At 40.9% G+C, this 14,675-nt stretch overlaps 1 protein-coding gene across 2 annotated transcripts in view; it reads right to left on the bottom strand.

Moving 5' to 3' along the window:
* Positions 1-14,675, bottom strand: part of CARMIL1 (capping protein regulator and myosin 1 linker 1) — a 193,814-nt gene that overhangs the window by 11,893 nt on the left and 167,246 nt on the right. For both annotated transcript variants that reach the window (XM_075744582.1, XM_075744581.1), the window contains exons 30-34: positions 13,473-13,539; positions 12,959-13,155; positions 8,841-8,947; positions 6,743-7,175; positions 925-1,003 (exon numbers count right to left, since the gene is read on the bottom strand). In XM_075744582.1, coding sequence (XP_075600697.1) covers positions 925-1,003; positions 6,743-7,175; positions 8,841-8,947; positions 12,959-13,155; positions 13,473-13,539 — 883 coding nt within the window. The remainder of the gene's footprint in view (positions 1-924; positions 1,004-6,742; positions 7,176-8,840; positions 8,948-12,958; positions 13,156-13,472; positions 13,540-14,675) is intronic.

Below are 14,675 nucleotides of genomic sequence, written 5' to 3'. Positions count from 1 at the left end.
ATTAACTGTCTGTCTTGCCTTCCTAACCTCAGGCTTGCTAATATTATTAGAACCCAGTAAGTTAAAATAAATTAACCCAAAACAAAGACAAACTGTAGCTGCAACATGAAGAGCAGCCTCAGGGAGCTCTCAAGCAAGAGTGGTGATGAACGCACTGACAGTTGGAGGCCAGAAGGAAGGGGGATGCACAGCGAGGTGGGGGTGAAATGTCTCTATATATAGAGACAAGGACCAGAGAAAAATTGGGGTCAGACACCCCCAGCTACTCTAAAGCCCCAAGCACAGACTATTCTTGCTCCTCTGATTTCAGTCGGACGACTTTGTACACAATGGGGAGGCATTTTGTGCATGCACGGAGTGTCCAGGGGCCTCCACAGCTCTGCAAACAGCCCTGGCTTCGGTTAAGTCAGCTAAACCCTGGGAAGAGCCAGCTGCCATTGCCTGTGAGATGTCTGTTCCAACAGCTGAAAGCCAGGACTACTCAAGCTGGTACCTGCACTGGCTACTACAAACCTTGCAAATTAGTCACGTTTAGGTCATCGGGTGTATTCAGGAGTTTCACTTCTTTGCATGCAGACATTTTTGCTGGCTCCTGGGTTCAGCTTCAGCTTTGCTGATCCCATTACAAGTCAGCACCCTTTCAAAGGCACCCAAGACACATGCACAGAGTAGCTTCCCTCCTGTGCAATGTGGAGCACAAGAGTAAAAGCTGAGACATCAACCGAGCCCTAGAGCTGACCTCTTGAAAAATGCTGTCAAATGCAGTACAAGAAGTGAGCTTGTTTCTAATCCTTTCCACTAAGCATAAGCTCATATTTTGCTTAAGCAACTGTACACACACAATCTGGAGAGGGGAGTGAGATTTTGAGGTTAGGCATTTTGCATTTTCTAGAAAGAGTTTATGCCAGGAAAACCAAAACGTACCTGTACCGCTTCCATCCAGTCGTTCTGAGCTCATTGCCATGTCAAAAGACTCTCTGGGAGTTGTGTCATTCCCAAGTTTCTGAAAGAGTGAGAAAAGCTCTCATATTAATAATATATCTGTAATTAATACAACTCAGTGGTTCTGTTAGAAAAAAAGCTCTAACTTAGAAGCCATAAAGCAGAGAAAGCAGTGATGGTAATAAATAGTGGATTCTCTCTCTCCTTGTTTCTCTTTCAGATCTTGGAGATCTAAGTAGGAAAAAACCAATAACTAATACTGCCACATGTCTAGCACAGCTGCAATAACACCCTGCCTCCTAAAAGCAACAGGTCTGCTAATGTACAGGAGTTGAAACTAAAGGTGCTAGGTGGAAACAGTCTTTGCTTTAAAGATAGCTCCATATTTTAAAATTCCTTGTTTAGGTTTAAAATAAAGTGTCTTTTTCTGAAGATCTAGATTTTGAATGTTAAGACTGCTGAATAGATCCTATGCTCTTCCACATACAAGAATAATTTTTTTATTTTAGATAAACTTACAACTACAGTCGCAGCAGTGCTCACATATTTACAGGACTTTGTTAAAAAACAAATAGATCTTACTTCTTGAAAGGTGTTTAAAGCTCCCCATCACAAGGGCTGCTGGATGCTCAGCACCTCTAAAGAAAGGGGGCTGCTTGTTTACGTGCTGATATTTTACCAAGTCTTCTATTCTTAAGACTAGCTTTCCTAACAGCCTGACCTCAAAAAAAACCCAAAAAGGTGCAAAGAGTTTTGTTGTATCGTGGATCTAGCTTAAGTGAGCTTGAAACCTGTGTATTCACCAGAAGTTTGGATACGCAGCCAATGTACTTGTAAGAGAACCAGCCTCCTTTTACTGCCTTACCTGCTACCAAAGCTTAAGCTGAAGGATAAATGGGAGGATACAAAAAGTGCACAGAAATAAGTGCAGGATATACTACGACAGAAAGCCTTAAAAAGATCACACTAGGCAAAAAAAAAAAGAGAGATTTTTTGGAAACTAAAAAAGTGAGGATAGACTTTTGCAGACAGATTCAATCTTGATCTTGATTTGCTACTTCAAGACAGTTAGTGTGGTAAATGTCTTAAAGCAAATGCCCCTCTACTCCGCTCTTGTGAGACCCCACCTGGAGTATTGCGTCCAGCCCTGGGGTCCCCAGTACAGGAGAGACATGGAGCTGTTGGAGCGAGTCCAGAGGAGGGCCACAAAGCTGATCAGAGGGCTGGAGCACCTCTCCTGTGAGGACAGGCTGAGAGAGTTGGGGTTGTTCAGCCTGGAGAAGAGATGGCTCCAGGGAGACCTTAGAGCAGCCTTCCAGTACCTGAAGGGGCCTACAGGAAAGATGGTGAGGGACTGTTTATCAGGGGGTGTAGTGACAGGACAAGGGGTAGTGGGTTTAAGCTGAAGGAGGGTCGATTTAGATTAGATGTTAGAAAGAAATTCTTTACTTTGAGGGTGGTGAGGCACTGGAACAGGTTGCCGAGAGAGGTTGTGGAGGCCCCCTCCCTGGAAGTGTTTAAGACCAGGTTGGATGGGGCTTTGGGCAACGTGGTCTAGTGGAGGGTGTCCCTGCCCATGGCAGCAGGGGGGTTGGAACTAGATGATCTTTAAGGTCCCTTCCAACCCAAACCATTCTATGGTTCTATGATTTATGCTGATGATTGCATTTGGTTATATACTCACGCATAAGTCATGTTGACATGCCCAGGACACTGCTACTACTGCTCTAACATCAATTCTGCATGACTCGTGCTGGGATATGATTGTCCCACAGTGTTCAGAAACCTCCACCACGTGCCACGCAGTGTACATCAAATATGACCACTGCCCTTTGGAGCTTACAATCTAAGACTCCTAGGTATAGCACGTAGATAAGAATTGGACAACAGGAAATGTAGGAAGGAAGAGAAAGGCTACAAGTAGCAGGAGTACATAATAATTATAGAAAATTTGACAGATTTAGAGTGAAAATAGTATTTTAAATATAAACATAAAGGAATGATCTCTAAATATCCAGGTGTCTTTCCCCTGCAGTGGTAATTCAACACAGACATTTCAGGAGAAGCAGATTTTGGGGAGCAAGACAGAAAACAGTGTGGTTGGCCTTACAGATTTACCTATACCTCCATTTTGCTGATGTAATCTCACAGCTCCTAAAACAAAGCCTCTCTTTAATATAACAAAGAAAAGGATGGAGATGCTGAGTGCCTGCCATTCTTGTATATGACCTGCCAGGGTAACGCTTCCTCCTGACCTCTCCCCTAAGTATAAGTGTGCACAAGGATGCTACTAGAATCATCACTAAACTTTCTGTACTGTAAAACTACCTTGAAACAGATATAACTATCCACTCTAAGGGATTATATTTCTACAGGTTTTAAGTATAAAATCATCTGTATGTTAAAAACCACATGTCAGCCAAACAATGAAGTCTTCTGGTCAGAAGCACTCTAGAAATGCCATGACTTGTAGGGCCAGAATGGTAAACTACATTACTACATTTGACCATTACTAATGGTCAAAACATAGTCCTCTCCAAAGGAACATTATGCTTTGTACTACTGGGTGAAAACTCAGTTTTTATTCCCATTTCTTAACTGTCATTGATATCTTGGCTAAATTCTCACCTCTCAGCCTCCTAAAGCCACGTGTTTCTTTGTAAGACTGTCTTGGCTATATATTTTTGAAGGGAATACCAGTCTCCTGTTACTGGATTTTTCTTCCATACCTCAGAAAAAAAACTTTTAAGAACTGAATTTATCAACAGTTTCTTCATGGAATGTGAATTCTCATGAACTTTCATCGAAATACACATTTTCCTATGTAAATATTGAAGATATATGCATAACACTTAACTACAGTAAATGACTTTTGAGCTGTATGACAATATGAAAACTAATTTCACTATTACTCCTTCCTCCCTCCCTAGTTATGGCACTACTGGGGAGATATGACCATATACAGAGACAAGTACAAAAGCCAGTGCTGGCATCTATTAGGGTAGTACTTAAAAACGCAATTAGGATGTTCACGTGTTTGGCTACCTACTGTACACACATTGCAAACTGCTTACAGTCCCGAGACAACAGTAAACACTGTTGCAAAAATGTACTCTGAGAAGGTGTCAATCATGTCAGATAAATGCAGGTGATTTTATCTTGCAGATAAATCACTACTAGGCTCTACTTTTAATAGGAATTCATGCAAGGTTGAGAAATACTGCAGAGTCAGGTGCTACTGAGAGTAAATAACAGGTTACAGATGATCTCAGTCTACTCATAGGTCTTGCTCAAGGTATTTAAAAATTCAGTCTGTAAACACTAGATGGAGCTAAAAGATCTTTTTATGTATGCCTAGAGGCAACACTAATCTGCAAATACTAGTCTCTATGGTTAATGCCAATTCGCAAGTTGTATTCTAAGCAAAAGAAAACAAAAAAGCATTTACCATCTTTCCATCTACTGTGCACCTGCTCATCACTTGTATCTGTTACAAGACTGCGGTAGGTTATGAACAAAATAGTAAACTCCTTCTGGTTTTGTTTTCATGTAAAATAGCTCAGAATATAAGCAGCCATCTGTACCTTACAGGAAAATACAATTTTCTATCATACTGGAATTCTGATAAATTTCAAGATGTTAGGGAAGTTGATGTCATCCCCATCCGAAACAACGTAACAGCAGTAGGCTGCTGTCTTCTGTAGCTCAACCACCAGGATACTGCATGACTTTCACCTTCATGAATATCAGGCATAAAGGTGCAAAGCTAAATTATTCGCTATTGCGATCGAGTATGAAGTATGTGAAAAATTCTTTTGAACAGCAGTTCAATTTTTTGTGGTCTGGGTAACATTAAGAATAGATAACTCAGTGCCCTGCTGTGTACAGATTCCTATTTCAATTCAGTTTTCTTGTCACTCTTTAAAAAAACCCAAATAAACCAACTACTTTTGCATTCTATAAATATAATTTTTTATACAAAATTCAACAAAAAAATAAGATCAATAACACTATTTTCTTGAAAACTAAACCTGAAAGAAGGGTAACCTTTCCAACCAGTAAAAAAGCGAAGGGTGGAAAAAAAAATTACTAGTAAAAGGCAACACTTTTCTTTTTGATAGATAAAATTTAAGTTTTCATGTTACAAAAGCTCATCAATCAAAGACAACTTTTACTCTCCCCACTTAAAAAAAAATGACAGCCACATCATTCCAGATCTGACCTACTTGAAATGACAAGTGTTAAGAACCGGAAGAGGGCCAAGCACACACAATTTATGCAGCTGTAAAAATGTGTATAATCTGGACTATCTGGGTATTTTGTTAGTTACAGACAGAGCATAACACTTATTTAAAATCATATGACATTTTACTTGAAAACTTGGGTGTTTTAGAAATCAGTGAGACTATTCACGTGCACTGCTCAGCACCAATGAGAAAGGTGGGAATTGGTCATTTCTCCAGAAAAATTATTTTTATGCTGAGGATCCCTTTAATGAGCCATTGACTACTGTGTTAATTTGAATCTGCTTATTCTAAGACGCCAGCATCTGCAGGAATGGTTCAGACATCACAGCAAGCACTATGAAGAAAGGTAATAACGAACTTCGGGTGCATTGCTCGGTCACAGCAAGACAATCCTGCAACGTGTTAAAGGAAGGAAAACACAGCAAAGCTTGCAGGTGAGCTTTGTCATAAGGTAACACCTTCCAAATTACAGGGGATAATGGTGGGGAATGGACAGCACCTGAGTGCTCTGCACATTGAAAAGAGGAGCGAAAAAAGGCTGATCCTTTGGTAATTTTAGAACATGCCAACTGCAGCAGGGAGGAAGGAGGGGATGATAATGGAGAAGTTCAGTGAGAAACAGGCATCAGACAAACAGGTTGGCACAAAATGTTTTGGAGCAATACAAGGATATTCCACTCCACACATTTGCAAAGTGAAGCAGAGCTCCTGCCCAGCAGCAGCACTTCAGAGAGGAGAAAATTAGAGAGAGCGAAGGGAATCCAGACAGGTAATCAGGAATAGATTAATTTAATTTTTTTAACATATGCCTATTTTCTTTGAGTGTTAGTATTTAAAACACAGAAATCAAAGGCATAAAAATAATTATGCATGGTACAAAAGGACATAAATATAAAGTGCGACAAGAAAAGTATAAGCTGAATAGCTGTTAACAGCGTCTGGAAGCCAAATTTACTTCTCTGGATATAATTTAAAATACAGTACATCTCTCCTCCTTTCTACATCACCTTCCAAAACAGAAGAGTACAGATAGCTACTACTGTAGTTAACTCTGCCAAACACCTGAGGCACTGGTGTGCAGGGGGCACACAGTAAAAAGTCTGTCCTAGCTTTACCTTTTGTAAAGCACACTTCATTACGCATGAACAAACCATGCATGGTAGAGTGGAGACACTCAAACTGTGCTTACTAATTGCCCCCAAATTACTCTGTAATACATGCAAACAATTACGCATCCTCTTCTGTACTTGTGATGGCCTGACATCAAGCGCAAGAGCTGGTGTCACCTCCTTCACAAGAGGAGAGAAAGTGCAGTCTTAAGAGTGCATTTCCTGCTCCACATGTGCAGCCTAGTCCTTGGCCAGGGTATTCATGTTCAACCACCACAGCAGAGAGAGCAATCCACTTGCAGCAACACCATAATCCCTATGGAAAGCTGAACTGATGTGTTAAGCCCCAGCCACCAACCCTTGTAGACCCAACCCACTTCCCCTGGAGATACTTAGCTCTTGCTCATTTTTTCAACAACTCAAGAGAAATCAAATTGACTTCACCTTCTGAGCAGAGGCTGCTCTCTTCTCCTGCTTGGCTTTCATTTCTGCGAGAAGTCCACTGCCCATCACCTGCACGCCATACCTCCGGCCTCCTTGTGGGCTTCCTTTGCTGTCACCCCTTTCAGCTTTTGTGGCATCGTCCGGCTGTGCCTCCTCCAGTGAGTCTGGTGTCTTTAATTCCTCCGATCGCTCTGCACCACCGTTCTGCTCTGCAGGCTTTACCTCCTTCTTGCTTGCATCCACAGCTGGACTTTTTGCAGCAACCTTGGGCGAGGAGGGCTCCTCTGCCACCATCACAGTCTGGGGACGTTCAGATTTGGAGCCTCTTGATTTGATTAAGTTAAGGAAGCCACTCTTCCTTGAGTCCCTTTTCTTCTTCTCATCACCTGCTTCACTGGGCTCACTGCTGTCTGAACTTTTAGTTGACGGTCTCCTAATAAAAGACACAGACATTTTAAACTCTTCTCCACTCCCCTTCCCCCTCTCCTTTAAATAGTACCTAATGACTTCTCCTGGGCAAAGCCAATCTTTTGTATGATCCATACGCTGCCCTAGGCCCAGTCATTAGCTGGTGTCTCTAAATTAAAAAATGGACAATTAACATTGATCATACCGCCCCGAGGATTCCTTTGCTGGCCTTGTGCATGGTGTAGAGAAGAGAGGCAGCCGTTTCATCTCCACTCTGCCCAAGCTGTCTATGCACATACAATTTCACTCTGCTTTGTTTCCAGAGTGCACTACCTCTGGTTTGTATCTGCCCATTAGTTAAAGGGGAACAACTGATCCAGGCACACAGCTTTTGGGGGATCTTGTCCCTTATGGGCCTTGCTTGAAACAGGAACTAGTTGGCACAGCCACCTTCTCTCCAGTAAGGAGCACAGAGACATCACCTTTATAGTGCAGATGCTCATCCTCAAAAAAACCCAATCTCAAAACACCAACCTCAAAACAACCCACCTGCCAGTAAGACTTTCTACAGGCATCTTACGAGCAGAATAGATTCATTCACACTTGAGCGGAAAGCTGGGCACATAACATCTCTGCATACGACCAGCCCAAGTGGAGAAAGGGCCACCGGTGCAGTGAATGGAGCAACAATCCTTAGCCACGGGCATGGCCAGGGACAGGCACACAAGGATAGTGCAAGTTCATGAGGACATCTGAAATGAGCAGCTGGCAGGCGCTCAAGGGAAGCACAGGAGAAGGCAGTAGTCTGCAAGCACCCTGAACTTAACTGGCTAATCCATTTTTCAAAGCTACCATAATTTTACCCACTACACATAGTACATCACACATGGCTTCACATGTCACTGTAGATATTTATAACCCACAGTGACTTTAAAACATTTGCTTTTCCTGCCACAGCTATCTACCAGTTAACACCTATCATTTTCCTTAATGGATGTCAGCACAGAAGGGGTCATTCCAAGTTGTCTGGAAATCACCCTAGCTAGCTTTCTCACTTATGTAAGTATTGCAGTGTGTGTATATTCTTGCATGAATGCAAGAACATCTAGATGCATGGTTCTGTAAACATACAACCAGCTACAAAGCAATTGTATAAGCTGTATAACCCCTACGGTTGAAGGGGACATATCTTTCAGACTAATGTATTGCCTCAATCTGGAATACTACAAATTGATCAAACACATCTAACATATGTCTAAACCAACATAAATCTACTGTCATCTATCAAAACACTGTGTGCAACAGCAGTCCTTATCAGACAGAGACACTTGTGTGTACTACTAGCACTGGAGAGGAGAGCCTCAACTGCTACACAGCTCTGCTTCAGCTCTAATGAGCTCCACTGAAGGGTAAAATGAAGTCAACTGAATTATAAAAATACACACTAGTCAATAATCCCCTCCATATGGTATATTAAAGCAATTTATTTCAAAGTAGTCATTTTTAAGGGAGGGTAATTGAATTCACAATGTCTTGACTACTAAGGTATTTTCTGATTTTGACAATAGCAACCCTGGATATTGGAAACAGAAGTCAAATACAACTTAGAAGTGCTACTACATCCCAGCTATCAGGATGGATTTTTTTTTTTTTTAAATTTAATTTTTAAAAAAATTAAATTTGAACTTACTTTGAATCCATTTTTGTCACTTTCTTAGTGAAAAATTCATCCACGCCTTCATCCACTCTCCCCATGAGGCCATTCTGATCCCCTTCTGGAGGTACTCCAGCAGACACCTGTCAGAAGAAAAAACTCTCTGGTATATAATAACCTAAGCATATTTGTTTCAAGGACAATAATTGAGACTTAAGACATCATAAAAATTGTTTGTGTCAACCAAACGTCAGTGCAGGCAATGGAATTCCCACTGGAATTCCCCCTTTAGTCAGGACGGTTGACGTATTACATCAAACACAAAGTAACCCCAAACACCAGTGACAAATTGGATTCTGCCATGCATGAGGCCAGGAATCAAATGCCTTGGGCTTGTGAGAATAGAGCACTGGTTCAGTCAGAAAAGACAAAAAACAGTTAAGAAAAAATTAAATCCTGATCAGGTGGTGACCTGAAGAGAAAGTATTTTCAACAGCTAGTTGTTTCCCTGTTCAGAGAAAAACATATGTTCTGGACTCTGGGTTTAGAAACAGAGCTCCAGCAGGCTATCAGAGCCTTTTACAATTCATTCAATCCAGTACTTCCAAAAGCAGAGACTCTAAATTCAGAATCAGGTGTTTCACTTTAGGAAGTGAACACAGATTTTCGGTGAGTGTCTGCAAATGGAAAACCTGCTCCCTTTCTTTGGTTTCAATACCCACATTTTGAATGTGGGTGACTCGAGGCATCTAAACCAGGCTGACTTAGTAATACCTGCCAACTACAAAGGCCCTGTGAAGATTAGCTGGTGACTCTGCAGCCTCCTGAGGATGAAACATGCCGTCTCCTGGGAGGATTTCTCATGTGGTCTAGCTCCCGTACGTGGCTTTGATGTGGAAAAGCTCTATTACCAGTAGAGAGACTTCCTTCTGTTTAAATACCGTATGGAGACCTTGTAGGTGACTACAGAGGGACTCCACAAGACCCAACCCAGTCGTATTCTTGGTAGTACTAATGGCCAGGAATCAGTCTGTCACAAAATAGCAGGGTTTGTAATTTGAAACGATTTAAATCAAGGAATCTCCTAGTTGCCACAATAACTCAAAATAATCCCAGCTTCCCTTTTCAGCTGGAATACACACTCTTTTCTATGCCTCTAAAAAGAAAAATAAATACTCTTAGAAGCTGCTGTTAACATCAAACCCAGCCTCATTAAGCAGATTGCACATGAACTAATACTTTGACACGTCCATGAAACTTTTTACTTTCCATGGCTGAACCTTGTTAGAAGCCTAATATTTACTTTGTTATCAAAGATGATATTTCATTGATATCTGCTGTAGCAATGTAATAGTGATCTGAAAAGAGCCCATCTGCTTTGTTGCCTGTCAAACTGCATATTTTCTACAAAACCAGTTTTATTCTAAGCAGTACAATGACTTCCCAAGACTTCCAACTCTGCCACCTCTGGAGTTTTCTGCAGAGAACTTGTTTAGCTGGAACATCTGAACCTAGGCAGCAACCTGGCTTGGTCACACCAGTACCAGTTGTCTCAATGTAAATATTTACCTTCTCAGTCAAAAAACAGTTGACACTGACATCTCAACTGAAAAGTGTCAACCAAAAGTGGCTGGTGTGTTTCAACAGAAATGAGAAACCATTTAATATTGATACCAGAGCCCTCCATAGAAGGAACAAACATGTAAGTATCAAAGGCAAGTACATGTCCTGAAGAGGACGTAATGCAAGAATTCAATAATCTACAGCAGCTGAGAAGATCTACCTCAAAAAAGAAAACAGATTGCATCTGAAAAAGCAGCAAGTTCCTAAAAACATACTAATGACGTACACAAACGCTGAGGACTTCATAAGGTCCTCAAAGCACAGAATTTTCTTATAGATGTTTATTATAATGTCTTTTAGTGATCAACATTAATGTAAAAGACTGAGCTCTGGTTTATTTCATGTTTTACGCTCCTAATGCTAAAAAAAAAAAAAAAAGTTAAGTTTTCATTTGTCTTTTTTTTTTTTAAACCTAAGTTTAAAGATGAGCCTTCTATGTTTCTTTATTAAGAAAAAAAAATGGCTTGGAAGCAGAAATAAATAAGATGAATCACAAGATCTTTCATACATTAGAGATTCACCTCTGCTGTACTAAATCTTCACACATGATGGAAGAACTTATAAGGTTAAGATCTCACAAAAATCTAATGATAAACAACTGTTTCATCATGGGTGGGTGGTGCTGAGGTTTTCTTTTTTTCCCTCTCTTCCCCCCCCCGAACACTCATTTCAGTAAAAACTCTGACAAAACTATAAATCTTTCTTCTGCCCGCACACCCACCCCAAGTTAAAAGTTTACATTTCTCCCCTTTTTTCCAGTCCTTTTCCCCCTTTTTTTCTTACATTTTTTCAGCTTTAAAAGAACAAATCTATTTTCCAGCACACCTAGAGAAGTACAGCCATGATCATCTGAGATCCCTTAAAGGACTAAATGGAAATAATGGGAACAGCAAACAACCCAATAGACCTGCTTTTAAGTGGCAGAAAAGGTCAAGATTTTGCCTCTCACATTTCAAGTGCTTTTCTTAACCACTGCTTTCTGCATTTTCAAAGTGCAAAACCAGCAGCAAATAAATTCTGCAAACAATGCTGCACTCCACTCAAGATTCCGGCCTTCAAAATTTGACTGTTTTGTTTTTGGAAGCATCAAAACAAACATCTTAAGTCTTTCAAAAAACTGTTTAGACTTGTTATAAGGTCAGAACTAGTAAGGAATTAAATGGTCCATAAAAACAAGACAGGGACAAATGAGTTTAAGTAAAAAAGTTCGTTTCAATTTCTGCGCCTAAATAACCCCCTAATTTCCCAATTAATTCAATATGGATGAACACTGCACTATCACAGAAAGTAACACTTCTCCACTACAAGAAGTAAGCTTTTTGTTTCTGTTGAGCAATATATTGTATGTCCTAGTTCCACGCCCAGTACTGGAGCACTTGTGCTTCCATGCCCCCACTCCTTCCCCACCTCTCTGCAGAAGGCACAGGATGTGCTGAGTAAATTTGGAAGGGAGGCAAGTCTAGCAACTGGGAAAATACATGCGTTCTGCAGAACTGGAAGAAGTAAACACAGACGTGTTTTCACTACAATGCAGAGACCAGTCCACCCTTCTGCTACCTCTATCTTTCCCTGTAAAGTGCAAGGGAATGGAAAGTTGGCTTGAATATCCCCTCTGCTTGAAGGTTGCTCCATTTACAAGTGGTGCAAAAAGCACCCTACTGCCTGATACGATCTTTCCTGGCATTAGGGAAATTTTCAAGGGTCCTCTCCGGTGACAACCCTCAGGGAGCAGAAGAGGCCACAGACATTCATTACTAGGCAGCATAACTCAGCGAAGCAATGGCTACCCCTTGATAAGGGTTACTTATCATATCAGCTATGCTCTGTTGCCGTGAGATAGCTCTGTAACTCCTCCAGATCTGTCCTTATATACCCTGAGGACATACCATCACAGCAATAAATCTTCATTGATGTGGTATGCCAAGGAAATGGAACTGTGGGAACCCCACACACATATACTTGGGTTCACACCAATGCCTTTCGTAGACAGACAGTGCTCTTCTGTTTTGCTTTTCCAAGGCAGGCTCCAGCATGAAAAGCAGATCTGTGACTATGCAGATTTGCTGGCCCAAACACCATCTTTAGTTAAGGAGCTGTGGGAAGCTGGGTGTCACAGAGTAGCTCCTCTGAGAGCTGATAGAAATAAGAATTCATGCCAAGTTACCACGTCTTAATGCAGGCAGAAAAAAGGATTAAGACTTAACAAACCCTTGCAATATAATTGAAAAGTCTCATGATATTTTGTGCGTTTCCTGTGAAAGCTCCAAGTATCTCCAGAAACTGTTTCCATGAAAAAACAAAAGCAAATTAAAAAAGGATAAAACATATGCTGGGTTTAGGCTGTGTCAGACAAGACAAAAAGCTTGTAACAGGGATTGCACACCAAAAGACATGAATACCAGAAGAACGATGAAGTAGTTGCTTACGGCTTTTAAACTTCAACAGTTGCCCTCATTACATTGCAATACCTGACTCATGGCAAAAAGCAATCAAGAGATGACACTGTCAGTAATATTTTAATGTACACTCACTGCTGCTTGGCTGGGCTGCTGCTTTTTATTCCTTTTGGGCCTTAATTTTGTAAAGTGTTCCAGTTTTCTCCCTTCTTCTGATGGCAGCTCTGAAATGAATCCAGAAGTTCGTTTGTCCGGCCTGCTGGAAGGAAATGGTGGGTCTTCTATATGGATAGGTACTTCTTCCAGTGCTTTATCTAGATCAAATTCCATTTCTAAGAGAAATCAAAACTTTCTAATTAGACTTCACATGCTCTTTAAAACAAAAACCAATGCCATTCCTCCCTTTTGTGGTAAATAATTACAAACGTATTTAGAGAACTCAGCCACACTGTGTTTATCAGCAGACAGAGCACTGTGAGCAAAGATTTACTACCAAACGCACTAGGAGTCACAAACCAAAGCAACCAGTGGGGGCCTCAAATGCTATCCAGAGGGAAGGAGAGTCACTGGTGCTTTTCAGTTGAGAATTACCTAGAAGAATCTCAGGCAAGCAAAGCAGCAAAAAAGGTGTTAAGAAATTCTCACTTACCAAAAGCTCTGGACACCGGCCGGAGCATTCTACTGTGGATGCTTTTCCTTTTTGATTTAGGAGTCATCTATCAACATAAAACAAACCAAAAATTACTTTAGCGGACAGAAGTGACAAAGAACACCTTTTCCTTTCTATCCAACAAGTCAGTTCTTCAAGGCTATGTATCATTTCAAGATCTGACTGGGTTTAACACCAGGAGGGAATGAGGATTTTTCCTTCCCCTTCTCAAACATTCAGAACTTTTTCTAAATTGACATTTTGTGCAACTGACTTTGAACAGAACCAGGGAGGTAGTTCATGCTTCCCATTAAAACCTTAGGCTATACACAGGATGATTATTTGAATTGTCCAAGCATTAAACTCATTGATCCCAAACTGTAACGCAAGGGAACTATTAAAACCTCATTTCTGCATTTGAGATCATGAGGCTCAGAAAACTTAATTACTGCGTCCAGTACTGCACAGTTAATGACAATACCGGGGATGGTCTCCCCCGTGTTCTGGCTTTTATTTTTGATACAAAATATACTTCCTCAGTTTATTCGTTAGTGACACACTACTGGAAATGATTAAAATTCAGTTATCTATGCCTCTGGACACCACCACACAGCTCACCAAACCTCCCTAGGAAAACGCAGTCTTGGAGCACACAGCCCTCTTCAAAAAAGAAAAAATATTGTGTCAGTGTTAGCAGTATCTCCAGCAAACACATGACTTCCCTGGACTTTAGACATGCTGAGAATAGGTGGAAAGTTACCTTGGCGTACATTCAACATAGTTACTGAAAGTTATGCGCTATTATTCTTCTCATCTTCATGTTCCCAGAAAAAATGAGTATGTTGCCTTAAGAGCACAAATACCCAGACTTAGGACCTGAGTTTGTTATTTTTGGAAGAAATTTGCCTTTATTTTCTTGCCTGAACTCTTCTGAAAGTTTGCATGGAAAGACAGACAGTTTTGGTAAAGGAAATGCGTGCGTCACCAATTCCGAGCCTCTTAACATAGCCGAGCATTGTAAGGCTTTTAAACAAAAGTTGACCTACAGGTTTTTTAAAGAGTTAATTTAAAATGACTCAGCTTCTGCAAAGATGGGTTTCTTTTGTGGTAGAGTCATACAGGCTGGCTTTAGTGACATCCATATACTTCCATTTACTTGCTAGTCTTGAAGCCTAGTGGCTTCAAATCTGGAGTGTCAGTCAG

This window comes from Balearica regulorum, chromosome 2, assembly GCF_011004875.1.
Source record: "Balearica regulorum gibbericeps isolate bBalReg1 chromosome 2, bBalReg1.pri, whole genome shotgun sequence".
NCBI lineage: Eukaryota > Metazoa > Chordata > Aves > Gruiformes > Gruidae > Balearica > Balearica regulorum.
This window is presented reverse-complemented; position numbering and strand designations above follow the sequence as displayed.